The 15,465-nt window shown below is 44.6% G+C and overlaps 1 protein-coding gene across 8 annotated transcripts in view; it reads right to left on the bottom strand.

Annotated features, from left to right (window-relative positions):
- ADCY2 (adenylate cyclase 2) overlaps positions 1-15,465 on the bottom strand; it is a 297,759-nt gene that overhangs the window by 20,617 nt on the left and 261,677 nt on the right. For all 8 annotated transcript variants that reach the window (XM_061565554.1, XM_061565552.1, XM_061565553.1 and 5 more), the window contains 6 exons: positions 9,931-10,000; positions 8,925-9,022; positions 7,476-7,560; positions 5,551-5,688; positions 3,175-3,291; positions 856-1,037 (listed from right to left, as the gene is read on the bottom strand). In XM_061565554.1, the coding sequence (XP_061421538.1) occupies positions 856-1,037; positions 3,175-3,291; positions 5,551-5,688; positions 7,476-7,560; positions 8,925-9,022; positions 9,931-10,000 (690 nt within the window). The remainder of the gene's footprint in view (positions 1-855; positions 1,038-3,174; positions 3,292-5,550; positions 5,689-7,475; positions 7,561-8,924; positions 9,023-9,930; positions 10,001-15,465) is intronic.

Raw genomic sequence — 15,465 nt, 5'->3', positions numbered from 1 at the left:
GATGCCCCTCCCCAGTCGTCAATTGTGGAACTCCCTACTACTGGCGTGCCCCCCCCCCTCCCCCTTCTCCCCCATACCACGTCTTATTCAAACAGCGGCTTCGTTCTTCTGCCAGCCCGGTTCCTTCTCTCCTACGCACGACGCCTTGAGGACTTTTAGCGAAAAGGCGTAGAATCAGTGCAAACGATTTGTGACCGCATCGTAGATCACCCCCACCGCCCCACTAATGAGGCCGTGTGGACTTTGGACGATTGGTAAAACGGCAGGCCACCTGCCATCTGATATAATCGCATTGTCCCTCGGCCTTGTTTTTGTTTAAAAATTGAACCATAGGGGGCTCTAGGCAGGCAGGAGAGCAGTGGGTTCGGATGGTAGAGTGAGATGAGATGATACTGAAGATGGAAATGCTGGGTTCAACGTTACATATGAGCCCCCCCCCCCCCCCACCAACGATTTCGCGTAGACATCTGTGAGCTTTACGGCTCATCGGATTCCGGCATTATAAATACAGGGTGCTTCAAAACATCTTTAACGCTTATATGGGACTATCGTTTTTAATGGAAAAAGAACGAATAATACACAGCAACATGATAAGAAATGTATGTTAATAGCTTTAAAAAGTCAAAGAGTCTCCACTTGATCACTAACATTGTCAACACATTCCTGGAATGTTCTCCAGGTGTTCTCCAGAGCCCGGAGGAGGCACATTTCCTGTGTTACTGTTGCAAATTCTCCGAAGTGTTAACATTTTTTTGAAGCACGCTGTTTTCTGATTCTGTGACGACGCAGCAACGTTGTCCCGCGCGCCCCTGCGAGTGCGTGAGCTTGCGTGTGTGCAAGCGAGCGAGCGCTGACCGCACGAGGCTGGGGTGGTAGAGCGCCTCGGTGTAGGCGTCGAACACGCCGTGGTGCGTGTGCAGCAGGATGACGTTGTAGCCCACGACGGCGGCGAGCAGCGTCAGCACCTTGAGCTCGTGGTTGACGCGCAGGAACACGGAGCACGACACCAGGCCCAGGATGCAGCTGTACAGGAAGTACTGAGCACGCGAAGGGATGGGGAGCGGTAAAGCGACGAGTCGTTGCTTGAGTTACTTCTCGTCGCTAGCCCACCGGCGGTCACTCACCTCCTTGTCACTCTTCTATCGCTACTGCTGCGGTTGCTGCTTCCGTTAATGTCACTTATCGAGTCCTCCGCCCGTGTCATGATTCGGTCCACCCGAGAATTTCGACTGTGTATATGCGTGTTGAACTTCTTTCGCACCATACGTAGTCAACCGTGCCAATCAAAGGTGGGAACCGTGTTCAACCAACAACCACAGCACTGCAGATCACAACCTGCCTCTTTCTGTTTCCTCCCTTGCAGTGTATCCACGTTGTCTCTTTTTCCCATGTTCTCACAGACTTGCTCCAATTCAAGAAATTCGCAAACACTTATCTACCACAACTTTATACAGTGCTGCTTGTTGCTGGCCGCTTTCTGTGTTGTGTCTTTGGGCCTGTGCTCGGCAACTTTGATTTAGAAACAGACGCTATTACACAACCCTACAGGGTGACAACTGTGAAATCGGGAGCAAACGCGTTTTCAGTGTGTAAGAGGAAGACGAGCAATAAACAAACAGTTTACATGACATCGTATTGACCGTTATGTACAGTGAGAGGGCTAAGACAGGATACATCCCTTCGAAAGGATGGTGACTGATGGACGAGGCTGGTGATGGAATCGCAGTCAAAAGAGGGAGCATGCCTGAGAGGAACACCATCGTGGAGATGGTTGTGATGAGATCGAACTAAATGGATTGCGGCATTGCAAGACGGCTAGAAATGGCGATGGCAGAGGGCTGTTAGTATGTATGTTGAACTTCTTTCGGACCGTACGTAGCTAAGCGTCCTAATCGGAAGTGCGACTACGGCTGATGATGTATCCATGAATGTGGCATCGGTGTTTGGCACAGCTGACGAGTGTCGGTATGTGAGTTGTACGTATTTCGTTCCTCACCACAGAACACATTCCACTGAAGATATTTTGACGTCTTCGGTGGAAGCGTCCGGTGCTGGAGGGTAAGCCCCCCCCACCCCCCAGTTGGGATTATTAAATGGGAGTTAATGCTTAAAACACCGCTATTTGAATCATTACTAAATGACAGTTCTGTTCCGCGCTCCCCCGCCAAATTATTCTGCCAATCATATCCAGTTAATGCAGACGGTTTGAGGACTATATTCTATATTCTTGGTTCTTTCGGTAAAGTCACACAGAAGGGAAATAATAAGATAATACAAATTAACGAGGACTGCGAGGGAGGGATGTGATGAGAGTGTATTGAATCCCCACTTCATTTTATTTTAAAAAATTGAGGAGCAGTAATCTTTCATGAAATAAAATGAAGTGGCAGCGTTGGCTCAGGATCTGAATGCGCATCAAAACACTGGAGACTGGGGGGGGGGGGGGGGGTTAAGTCCGGGATTCCGATCAGGGTTATGATAACAGCAGATGCTTAAGTGATGGCCGGTCACGAGGAATAACAAAGTTCTCCTGTGCGACTATATTTATATTGCACATGTACACACATGTATCAGTCCACTGCTGGATGAGGGTCTCCCCATGCCATGTGGGTCGTGGGGGTTATTTGACCATACTTCACCACAACACGTGCGAGGGAGCAACACTCTATCCCATACAGACAGAGCAGGAGGAGTCCACATTTTGCTGTACTATCTTCTCCTGGAGCCAGGTCATGGACACCTCCTCGACGCTGATCCAACAACCCTCACCTCCGCAGTGCAGGATTACAGGGTGAGATGTTAACTACCTCGCCTGGTATACAGGAGGTCGTGGGTTTGATCCCGACCCTCACCCCTGTCTATTTGGAGGTTGCATGTTCTCCCCGTGGTTGAGTGGATTTTCTCCGGGTCCTCCAGTTTTTCCCTCCACATTTAAAATCAACACGCATTTAGAGTATTCGGCTGCTATAAATTCCCACATGATAAGCTATTTCACAGGGCTATCATTTCTGAAAAAGAGCTATTTAGCTTTTTAAAAAGAGCTATTTAGCTCTTTTTCAGAACCTGGTAAAATAAAAATTAGTTTAAATAGCTTAGTTTACAGCCCATCTCTTCCCTTTGCCCGCGCCGATTGCGCCATGTGATGCAACGCCTGGGGTTGTGCGAGGAGCCCACCGGCAGGTAGAAGTGTTCCCTAGCGCTGCTCACGCTCGTGAAGCCGCTGTCGTTGGCGCTGGAGCTGTTGTCGGTGAAGTTCTGCCAGGTGGGAGACTCCACGGCCGGAGAGAAAAACTGCCAAACGGACAACGGCGCCAATCGCGTTACACGGGACAACTCGGAACCCATCCAACACGAAGGCGGCAGCGTGTGAGAGATATGTTGCCAGTTTTGTTCTTAATTTTCAGTGGCAAGTTTGGCTCAATATTTTTAGGCTTCGTCCATGACGGAGCACGGAGACAGCCAGACATGAAAAGGGGGGGGGGAGGTGAACAGGGATGTATTTGTATTGGGGGGTCCCCTGAGCAAGGGGCCCCCCAGAAAGTTACAAGCAGATATATTTAGTCTAATTGACTAAGTAATGTATTCATATTATTTATATACACTCCACATTATTGTCATTTACATAAAGGAAAATGGCGACACATTAACGATACAATGCAAACTGAACCAATTGCTATAGTGAAAGAGTGGAGTACATGGCTATGTAATTGTGTGTTTCATATCTCAGCTAACCTTTCATTACAACTATAATGAGCCAAGAATGTCTGTTTGTGTGTAACGCGCGTGACGTCACTCCACATGCCGCACCCCCAGTTATTAATATTCATGAGCGGGTGGATTTTTACACTCACGCAGAAGGTCGAGCGTAAATATTTTTTTTCCGCAAATTCGTTTTAAGTTTGACGTTTCTTTCTTGAATGTGAATCTAATAAATAATTCTATGCCGGAACAAAGTGGATTTGGTGTCTTTATGTATTTCTTCAGCACTTGAGACAAAAGGTAAGTCTAATTTATGCTTCTACATTTTGGTAAAATAGACATTTCTCGGTGATTTTCCAGATATTGTATCGATTTCCGATTTATTTCAACCCCAGCGACCGAAAGCAGAAGAGAATAAAGTATCAGAGCAGTGAATTTGAACAAATTGAAGGTCAGTTATATATAGTGCTACAGTGACATGAAGTGAGGTGTTTTATGACTTTGTTTTGTGCAAGAATCACTGCCATTAATACAGTGCTACAGTGAAATGCAGTGAAGTGTTTGATGACATACTTTCGTGCAAGATTCACTGCCATTAAATTTACACAAGATACAATTATACTCTGCTCAATTTTTTTGTAAATATTACAGCTTCCGTCCTGGGACGGGCAAATAAGCTAGTGAATATTAAAATGTCAGGTATAGTCCAAGCCTGGGTAAAGTTGAGAACAGCGATGGGGGGTGAGAAGGGAGGCACCAAGTCAACATCATGATCATTGTGAACCGGGCCCCCACATTATAATAAACGCTGGGCTCCTCGATGCAAGTGCTGTGAAGCTAAGGTTATACATGTTGCAATGGTCCACCCAGCATTGATGTTGAGCACAGCATACGAGGTACTAGTTTTAGTCTGAATCTACCTTGGATAGGCCCAGACCAGGTTCAGATACCAATTGGTGCTGGTTTTGTGTATCATGACAGGAGTTGAAACCACGACGATGGGTTCATCATAGAGGGCACATCACCACTGTCCATACACTAAAAACTCTCCATATACTAGAGGCCACGTGCACAAACTGCAGTTCCACCTGGCCAGATTGCCACAATGAGACTACTCCTCATATATTTATTCACAAAGATCCCCGTATAGCCTTAACAGAGTGTTGGGGCAAATACTGTTCGGCACTGTGGCACACAAGAGGGTGGGTAGCCATCACCATACCCGGCCGCTTTTTACATCCCGAGTGGTGATGTTTAAACAATTCACCAGATACTCATTTGAGGTTCAGTCGACATAGGGTAGGCCCAGGACTGGTTTATATTATCGTCACTGGTGTTGGCCGTGAGCGGAAATCAAACTCAGGTCGCCAAGTTTGTAGCGTAGTGAGCTAACCACTACACTTCCACTCCACGCAATATATGTATATACAGACACACAGCTCACCCTAAGTGTGTCCGTAGAAATATTAAATGTTGGAGCAGTAGCACCATAGGATAGCGCACTGTGCTATGAACCCAGCGACTTGAGTTCGATACCAGGTCATGGCTAACCTCAGTGGCGAGTAATATCAGAACCGGTGCTGGGCCTGATACCTTCACCAACTGGCACTGACCAGGATGATGAAGTACAACCGGACAACCGCTGTGACTGACACCCCTTTGGGAGGCCTTAATCAGTGGACTTACAAAGGGATGTAAACTAATATTTTCACTACACTAATACCCTGACGGAAACGCACTTAACGCGCACACACGTTCACGCGCGCAACGCAACAACGGCACGGGCTTGGGCTCCGCTAAAAAAATGTGTCTATTCCCTCGACGGCCCAGGAGCCCCTCCGGTAGACCCACCATGTTGAAGACGGCCATTGTGAGGATACTGCCCATGGTAACCATGGTGAGGGCCAGGCGCAGCCAGGGCTTCTCCTCCACCGTCGCCGACACGGAGAGCATCCACGTGAGCGACGGCGACGCCTTGCGGCTGCACTGCTGCTCCGGGGAGGCACCGCAAGAGCGACAGTTGGGTTACATTTTTAATGTTCAGAATCAGAAATCGAAGTGTTTGTTTACACCGGGGGAATCTGATGAGACATGAAGCTCTTTTCACAGATGTGCGCGGCATTCCTACAGCGCCAGGGTCTCGCGAGGTGCTTCCATGTTTCAAAGACGGGTATAGCCTGTCCGTCGGGAACGGATACCGCTATGTGTTTTTTTCCAAATTGAGTAACTTTGTGAGTAAGTTGCACGTGTGCATATTGCGGACCGTGATGCCGGCACACATGGCCTACCTTCTTTTTATAGTAATGTAACGGGATCTTAACAGCATCCACCATTAAGGGGACAGCACGAAGTAGTATTTCTTGTTATCATTAATACGCCTGCAGTATTATTTAGGGTGGCCAATGGGCTTGCATGGCGAACTTCTGCAACAAGCGGCGAATGCGCTACCACGGGGCCAAGTGCCGTGCAAACAGTGGCTGTAACCCATCAACACCCATGGAGCGGAGGTTACCCTTTCTCCTCTGCTGCCCTCACAGTCTTCAACCACCCTCTCCCCCCTGACGACTGTCTGCACCCTCAGTTGAACTCCGGATAATTTCTGCACATGAAGCTGCCACTGTAGATTCTGGATTTGAATATGGATTTAACTGACGTCCATTTAAACTGTGTTGTCAAGTATAATAATGATCATAATTTTGATTCACAATAGCATCTTCATACTATAAGCATCTTCAGATGCTGTACGGGAAGAGCTATTTATTTCAAATAATGTGGACAAAAACCCAAAATAATCTAAACTAGCCACAGTAACCGAGAACACAACAGTAAAACACAATGAAGTTCAGTCCACATTACGTACAATATGAAGCCAAAACACAACTATCCGACCGGTCATATTCAAAACACATTCCTGTAAGTGGAACCCTATTCAATGGGTTACCACAATCACTCGCGACCACCTCCGAGTGGCCTGAAACGGACGTACACTCAGAGGCAGAGGCAACGCGGAAGGCTGCTGAGTCTGGACTGAATGAGGAGTGGGGAGTCAGAAGCCACCACACACGTGGGGCTTTAACGCCCTGAGAATGATTGTTTGAGGGGCGCTTAATACGTTTCGATTGTTAGTATTACAGTGAGCGAGAAGCTTTCAATAGGTGTTGGTTATTCAAGTAAAATTATGAAAAAAGAGGCTTTAAACTTTCCGGCAATAACACAGGTGTTAAGATGTTCTAACACCAAATACACACCTATTAAAAGGCATCAAGCCTGCATTAACCACACATGCTTGTGGTAAAACATGCAAACAAACGTGCTTTGGTGATGTATGCATTGTCCTTGAAACTGGCCAGAGACAGTCTCGTTTATGGCCTTGTCTGGCCAGTGCTAAACCAGAGCACAGAGACAATGCAAGTGTAAGAGCACACATAGCTCGGGTTGAGCTGTTATATCAATGGGATATGGTCCCATAGATCAGATAAAATGGGAAATAAATATTAAGGAAAATTCTTTCAAATGCGTTCTATTTCACTTAAGAGCAATAAGACATGGACGTTCATACAGATAACATAATTTTCGTGAAAATCTTTTTTCTTAACACGAGGATTAGAATGGTAACTAACGTTACATTCGTGTAGAGTAATCTCATTAGTTACAAAAAATGGCACGTTAACTTTTTTTTTTACGCACACGGGCACAATGTACTGATGCCGACTAAAACGTCCCGTCTGATAAGACGTACGACAAGCGCCTGCAAAGCCACTGGGGGTTACACTTACGAGCAGCTGCCCAACGACGCAGACGCAGAGAATGAACCCGAGAAGGAGGAAGACCACCCCGTACGATATCCCGAGCTCTGCTGTCCTGTTCACCCAGGGGAGCACAGACGGCAGGGTTTCACGCACACGTGCATAGCCCGAGACGTTGTGATCTCAAGTCACGGAATAGCCTCAATGGACTGTTGGGGCAAGTGCTGTTACGAATATCAGCACCTATGAAGCCCGACACGGCACACGAGAGGAGGGGTGGGTGACCAGCAACCACGCCCAGTCGCCTCTGTCTCCCTAGTAGCACCAGGTACTCATTTGAGGCTGAGTCAACCTAGGGGAGGCCCAGGACTTGTTCAGATATTCGCGACCGATGTTGGATGTGAGCGGGAATCGAACTCGGGTGAACGGGTTCGTAGCGCAATCCACTAACCGCTACACTACCGCTCCCAGGAAACACACACACACACACACCAAATGTCAACAAAACTCAAGTTTCGCTGCAATTGTGCTCTTCTTGCCACGTGTAAGATGTTTGTTCAACAAGCAAAATTCGTCAAAATCAAGACAGTGAATAAGTGCGGTACAACATTGCATATCCAACTCGCTGGGGACCGCGGTACAGGTGGAGACGCAAAGAGGTCAGATTCGTGAACATCTACAGACAACGACAGTTACACCCTGCACAAATACTGCAATGGATGCGGGCGGGTGATTGGTCAGGGTGGATATGTATGTTTAACTTATTTTGCACCGTACGTAACCAACCGTGCTAATCGTGATGGTTGGATATGCGACATTGTACAGTATTGTAAAATAATACCTGCTGCTCTAGTTCATTTTGATAAATAATATAAAAAAAATATTTTAAACAGGTAAGTTTTACAAGGTGGTGGTGTGTGCTCCTTTGGTATATTGGGTAATAATAAAATAAGTGACTATATACTGTACAGATATGCTGGCCAGGTGCTGCTGTGTTTGGAGTGCTCAACTAACAAAAAGTTGAGTTCAAATCCGGGGTCAGGGGTCAACCCAGCACATTAACCATCTGGGGTTTTACAATGAGTTAAAATGTTTTGGAAGTTAAAGAGCACTTCTCATAAAGAGGGACTTGGCTCCTACTCTGTAAGTGTGTCATGTCCACAACTAGATATGGAATGCCGATGGAGAATAGCGCTGCACAAATGCTCGTTTGAGCAGGGAGATGTTTAAAGCTTGGCATATATGCATTGCTGTACGCTACTAACTCTACCAACCATGTTCCAATTCCTGGTCATGGTAAACACCCAGCGGAAATTGAAGTTTGAGCCTGGCCTGGGAGGCAGATAGCATTAAGGGGATTTGGAATTGTGCCGGTCGCCACTACCCTAGATCGTGTGCTACGCCATCCTCAATCGGTGCTCATGAACTGCACTTGGCCCAATCGTAAGATACGCATGGGGGATATATCATTGTACTCACTTGGGCACCACAAATATCTGAACAACAAAGATGCAAAAGAAGATGAGGCAGGCACAGGATACGTAGTGCTTGATGTCTGGAAGTGTGGTATTTCTGTACTGCAATGTCCAATAACACACACACATCATCCCATTCCACACACAGCACACACAACATCCCAATCCACAGACAGCACAAACAGACACACATATTAAAAAAACATAACATGCAGGTGACCCTTGTAATACAAATATATTTACATGATCAAATTGACCCACGCATTTACAGTATACGATATTGCAATGTGCTGTATCCAATTATTAGTCAAATCGATCTGTATGCTCTCTCAATGCTGGCGAGGGTTTCCAATCCCTGATACAAATTAAACATTCATATTTTATCAAGGTGAAGAGGTCACAACGGCTAATACGACTGACGTCAACACATCTTCATAATGCTTCCTTCCTTCTGCTAGATTCCTCAGAGTTTGTATAGTTGACTCCCAGCCTCCACTGGCTGCCCTTAAAGTGTCCAGCCATGGAGCGCAAGGTCTTCCCCTTTGTGATCTAAAGGGGGCAGCTCCAACGACTGCCCCAGGACACCTGTACAGTCCACCCTGCATGGTAATGCGCGCAGCATTGCAACCACCTCTTCCTGAGCATGTTAACAATGTGTTTTTGACACAGTCTACTCCAAAACTTCCAAGTGTCTTAGCCTATCCCGCGTTTACATTTCGAAGCAACCTCTGCATGGCCTTACATTCAAAGGCCAGACACTGCTTTTTATAGCTGCTTTCTTAGGTTTAGCTCTCTCACCCATAAAACAGCACAAACATTCTTCCAGCATCTAAACGCATTTATGAATCCAAAAGTGGCTATATGTATCCTATCCAAGACCCACCCTACTTACCCAATTGTTTGTTTTTAGTACGCCACCACTGATTGCCCATGTAATCGCGCTGTGAGGCTTTGCGGCTTTGCCCAGGCCTGGGCTCGCTTCTGTGCTCACTATTGAACGATGAACCCACCTCTTTCTCGAAAGCTCTGTCGTTGAAGAAGAGTGAGAATCTCTGGATGTCCTCTGATTTGAGCCACTGCCTGTGGAGCAAAAAAGGTGAGGGCACAAGCATGGATAGGAAGAAGAGGGCGCGCGATGGCGGAGTTTAGTGATGGACGAAGCAGCAAATATAATGGCCTAATGATTGGCTGTACAGCAACTTGGTATAAGAGTTATCTGTGTAGCTTATGAGTCGTTGTCCTCCAGGAGAGCTCTTGCCCACTTGTAGTTCCCCATGTAGTGTGAGTTTAAAACACCTGCTGTCACCCCTATGGAGTGAAAGTCCGGTCAACATCAGCTGCGAGGTCCACTTCGAGGTTTGTTGTTTGGGCACGTTGCAACACTTCCTCGTTTGTGATTTTTGTCATGCACAATTAGCCAAGCATAATTGTCAGTAGGCTTTCAGTTCAGGGTAAGGTTTGTATAGCGCGGTAATCAACAGTAGGAGTGTCGTTCTAGAAGCATGAAAAACTCACACAATGTAGATTTACCTCTGCAAACTCTTTCCACATTGAAGATAATTTCCAAAGACTATCTTTTCTGTCCACAGCTTATGCACAATTCTAGATTTGAAGCTTTCGTGACTGCAAGGATTCATATTCTTAGGTTTTTTCGGTAAAGTCACGTAGGTAAAACATTAAAATTAATAAAATAAAAATAAAATAAAAATCACGACGTTTCGGAGGCAACACAAGCTTCCGTCTTCAGGTGGAACCGTCACAGCCACGACAGCTGTATCAAGTAAAGCACAGCGGGGCAACTCGAGGCCCCAACCCAGTGAATGGGAAATGAGGCATTTTATGTTTTAATGAATGTCCCCGCAGTTTATTGCTGCCGGAGTGCAGTAATAGCTCACAGCATTTGCAATATTAATTTGAAATGTACTCATTTCAAGTGTTTTTAATCTCTCCAGATAAAATAATAAATGTGCCACAGAGAGTGTGCTGGTTTGTTTTTCCATCTACCAATTGGCACTGTTGCTTGATAACATTAAACAAAACAACAATCTCCCTCGCTGAACACATCGATTTGAGCACTGAATTCCCAATTGAATATAATGAGTTAAAATCGCAATGATGGATCAACTAAGCCCATCATTCTTTCCAAGGGCAATAACATGTCTCTCACCAACTGAAGCACGTTCGCTCAATTTCCTACCATAGCTAACATCAGTGGCGAGTGATACCTTAATCAAATCCAAATTGACTCAAAATGTCTTAGTGCTGTATATAGCCAGAAAACCCTCATGATTGACACAGCATAGGGAGCCCTGTTAACCAGTAGCAGATTGACAAAGGGCTTCATAATAAAGTTTTTTGGGTTAGATCGCGTTATTATAAATGTGTCGCAACCCTCCACCACCCGACACGGCCAATCAGTAAAAAAATTGTGTCACGTTAACAAAACGCCACTTACTTCCTTCTTCAGCCCACCGGTGTGTTTGAAGAGTGAATCCACAACATTTACAATTTGAGTTGTACGACGTTTCGCTGGTAATTACATCCAGCATTTTCAGGCGATTTGCCAGAATAGTGAAGCCATCCACCTGCTTCCGGTCTTAAATAGTGCAGGACAACGTCATTATTTTTGAACCCCACCAGGTTTCGAGATCAGAGGTGGAGGTTGGGGGAAGGGTATTGTAATTATATAATAGATTAGTAATCAGTTAATTAGTATATGATTCCTCTATAATGAATTGTAATATGTATTGTGTATTACGTAATAATACGCTTCCAGGCTGCACTAAGCCTGTAGCTATCAGAGCGGTTAAAATTATTTGTATTCTTCTCAATTTCGATGGATTCTCTAATTAGTCTTGGCCAGTAATAATTAGTTTTGCATAACACTTCAACGTTATCAAAATCAATTGAATGTTCTTGTTGGCGAGCCTGTTCTGCTACTGCCGACAGTTGTGTTTGAGATAATTTAATGTTCCTTTGGTGTTCTTTTAGTCTTACGCTAATGTTACGTCCCGTCTGTTCAATATAGCATTTACCGCATTAGCAATTGATCTGATATACAACTTCTGTTGATCACTTTGGTAATTCATCTTTAGTTTTTTTTTAATTTTGTGTACCATACCAAATTTTACTTGAATGTTTTGCTTTTGCAAAACACGGGCTAATTTATCAGTTACTCCTGAGATATATGATATTTTAATTGTTTTGATAATCTGATCACTGGATGGCCGGGTTTTGTGCATTGAAATTATTTAAAAATCCATTAAGTGTATATTTACTATGTGGCCAGAAAACCAAAGTGTCATCGACATATTCTTTGGGTCTTTCGGTAAAGTCACGTAGATAGGTTAAAAAAAAATATTATAACAAAAACCTGCAACGTTTCGATCACAACACAAGCGGTCGTCATCAGGAGAAAAAACAGGGGTCAGCCTCTAAAGGCAAACTGTTTATAAAGATTTAAAATGGGCATAGCTCCAGTGTCAGCAGCATGGGTGGAGGAGTTTATGTTAATGCGAGAAATTAAAAAACCATGTGCCTCCGCATTTAGGGCGGAGAAGTTAATGTTGATGTGAGGGGTTAAAAAACTGGTGAGCAGTGTACAGTGCTAAAATGGAAACATTACAGCCAGTTATGACTTAAACTGGTTGATAACGTACTTCCAGTCATTGGTGAGTTCATACCCATCCTCTCGGTTGAAATTGTGTCTATGTCTGTATATATGGATGGCTTCATGAACAAATCTTTGTTGATAGCCAGTGGGTTTGCAAAGTACCTTCGTCTTAGAGAAATCAATTTCGTGTGAGCCAGCTGCATTAAATCAATGATCAGCCTGCTCACGAACGCGGACCGAGACATGTCGCTTAGTTTCCCCAATGTAACTACTGCCGCAAACACGGCTTAGTTTGTAGATGCCGGAGTATTGCATGTCAGGGATCACATCCTCCACAGATGGGATCAGATCACGAATTTTATGTACTGTGTTGAATCGAACCTGGATCTAGTGTTTGCTCATGATTTTGGAAATCTTTTTGGTGACCCCTGCTATGTAAGGCAAGGTGATGGTTTTGATTGGGTCCTGAGATGGTTCTTTCCCAAGGTTGGGGTGATAGCTTTATAGATTGTGAAGTCTGAATATCCATTCATCTTGAGGGCCTGGTGTACGTGTTCCAGTTCACTGGCTAGGTGATTATGGTCGGAAATTCATTGAGCTCTATGGTGTAGAGTTTTGATAAGGGACTTCTTCTTGGATGGATGGTGGTGGGAGTCAGGTTTTAGGTAGGCATCCGTAGGGCTGGCTTTCCTGTAGACAGAGTGGCCCATTGAGCCATCTGGTCTCTTTTCAATTAAAACATCCAAGAATGGTAGCTTGCCATCCTTTTCCACCTCCATGGTGAATTTGATGGCTGGGTGTATGGAATTGATGTGTTTGAGGAATTGGTTCAGAGCTGTTCGGCCATGTGGCCAGATGACGAACATGTCATCTACATATCTCTTTCACAAGGACGGACGTAGATTGGATGCCTGGATGGCGTCTGTCTCAAATTTTTCCATGAAAACATTGGCTACAACCGGAGATAAGGGAGAACCCATTGAGATACCTTCAACTTGTTTGTATAATGTTCCATTCCAGGTGAAGTAAGTGTTGGTGAGGCAGTGTTTCACCAAGGCCAGTACATCAGCATTCAGTCCTTGTTGGACCACATCTTCAATTATTGCAATGGTGTCAGGCACAGGAACTTTGGTAAACAAAGATACTACATCGAAACTAACGAGCAAATCACCTGTATATAGTGATGTATCCTTAATTAATTATACCAAGTGAGCTCAGTTAAGTACAGCTGAGGCGCTCTTACCAGTGAATGGTTGTCAGGTCTCAGACAGAATCGGGCCAGTTTGTAAGTGGGTGAGTTAATGGTGGAGACGATAGGCTGATGGGGTGTGCCTTCTTTATGGATTTTTGGTAAGCCATACAATCTGGGTGGTCTAGCAGTAGAGGGTTTTAAGGAAACCCGCTTGGTTTGTTCGATTAAAGATGTCGATTCAATAATGATGCTGTTGGTTTTTGTAACGAGCTACCATAATTAAATAGGTCCTGAATTTTGTTATTGTATATGGTTTTGTCCATGATGACTGTGGCATTGCCCTTGTCGGCAGTGAGGATGACAATGTCATCCCTCTTTTTAAATTGAGAAAGCTCATCGACATATCTAAACCAAAAAGATAGTTTTAATGTACTTGAGGCAAGTGCTCTTGTTTAAAAGTTTTCCATGTACAAATTTGCTGCTCCTTCCTTTTGTTTAAAGAAGTCACCTCTCCATCATAAATAAGTGTTATTTAGACAATGGTCAGCTAGTTTAGGAATATCTTCTGGTACACCTGTCTTCTGTACTAGTGTATCAAGTAATTTAAGTGACTCGTTAACTGGAACCTTAGTGAAAAGAGTAATTACATCGAAACTCACTAGAATATCATTAAGGGTTAAGGTACTACCTTTAATCAAATTCACAAGATGTTCTGAATTTATTATAAATGAAGATGTCCTACCGATGTAGAGCTGTATTTGTTTAGTTACATATTTTGCTAATTTGTATGTGGCAGAACCTATTGTACTTAATATGGATCGTAATGGGATACCGATTTTACGAATATTTGGTAGTCCATACAGTCTTGGTGGCTTTGAGGCCCGTGGCTTACTTTGGTATTGCTGAGTCTTGGGGATGAATGAATTTTCAATGATTGCAGGAGTCTTGCGTTCTAAAGTATTGGTTGGATCTCGTTTAATTTTAATATAGGTATCTTCCTCCAGTACATCTTTAATTGTATTATCATAATCTGTTCGGAACATCACTACAGTAGTGCGGCCTTTATCAGCTGCCAGAATTTTTATTTCTATATTTAATCGAAGCTCTCTTAAGGCTTTTGCTTCGCCAAAGCTAATATTTATTATTGGTATTTTGCTATTCTCGATTATTTTGGCAACATCGTGTCTAGTCTTCTCTGCCTCGTTATGTGTAATTATTACTGGCCAAGACTAATTATAGAATCAATCGAAATTAAGAAGAATACAAATAATTTCAACCGATGCGATAGCTACAGACTCAGCGCAGCCTGGAAGCATATTATTAAGTAATACACATTGCAATTCCTTATAGAGGAGTCACATACTAAGTGGCTGATTACTGATCTATTATATAATTACAACTAGCTGTACTACCCGGCTTCGCCCGGGACTTGTATCTACCACGGCCGGCCGCCTTTGTCTCCCCAGTGGCGATGTTAATACGCTACAGCAGTTACTCGTTTGAGGCAGAGTCGACCTAGGGGAGGTTAAAATAATCGTCACCGGTGGTGGCCGTGAGCGGGAATCGAACTGGGTTTGCCGTGTTGGTAGCGCAGCGTAGCGTTAAGCACTACACCCACCGCTCCTCACACACCACACACGCACACACACAGACACACACACAGACACACACACAGACACACACACACAGACACAGGCAGCACGCTAAGCACTACACTACCGTTCCCCCTACACAACACAC

The sequence above is a fragment of the Lethenteron reissneri genome, chromosome 35, assembly GCF_015708825.2.
Source record: "Lethenteron reissneri isolate LAM-NWPU_2019-01 chromosome 35, ASM1570882v1, whole genome shotgun sequence".
Lineage (NCBI taxonomy): Eukaryota > Metazoa > Chordata > Hyperoartia > Petromyzontiformes > Petromyzontidae > Lethenteron > Lethenteron reissneri.
Note: the sequence above shows the minus strand (reverse complement) of the source record. Positions and strands in the feature narration are given on the sequence as shown.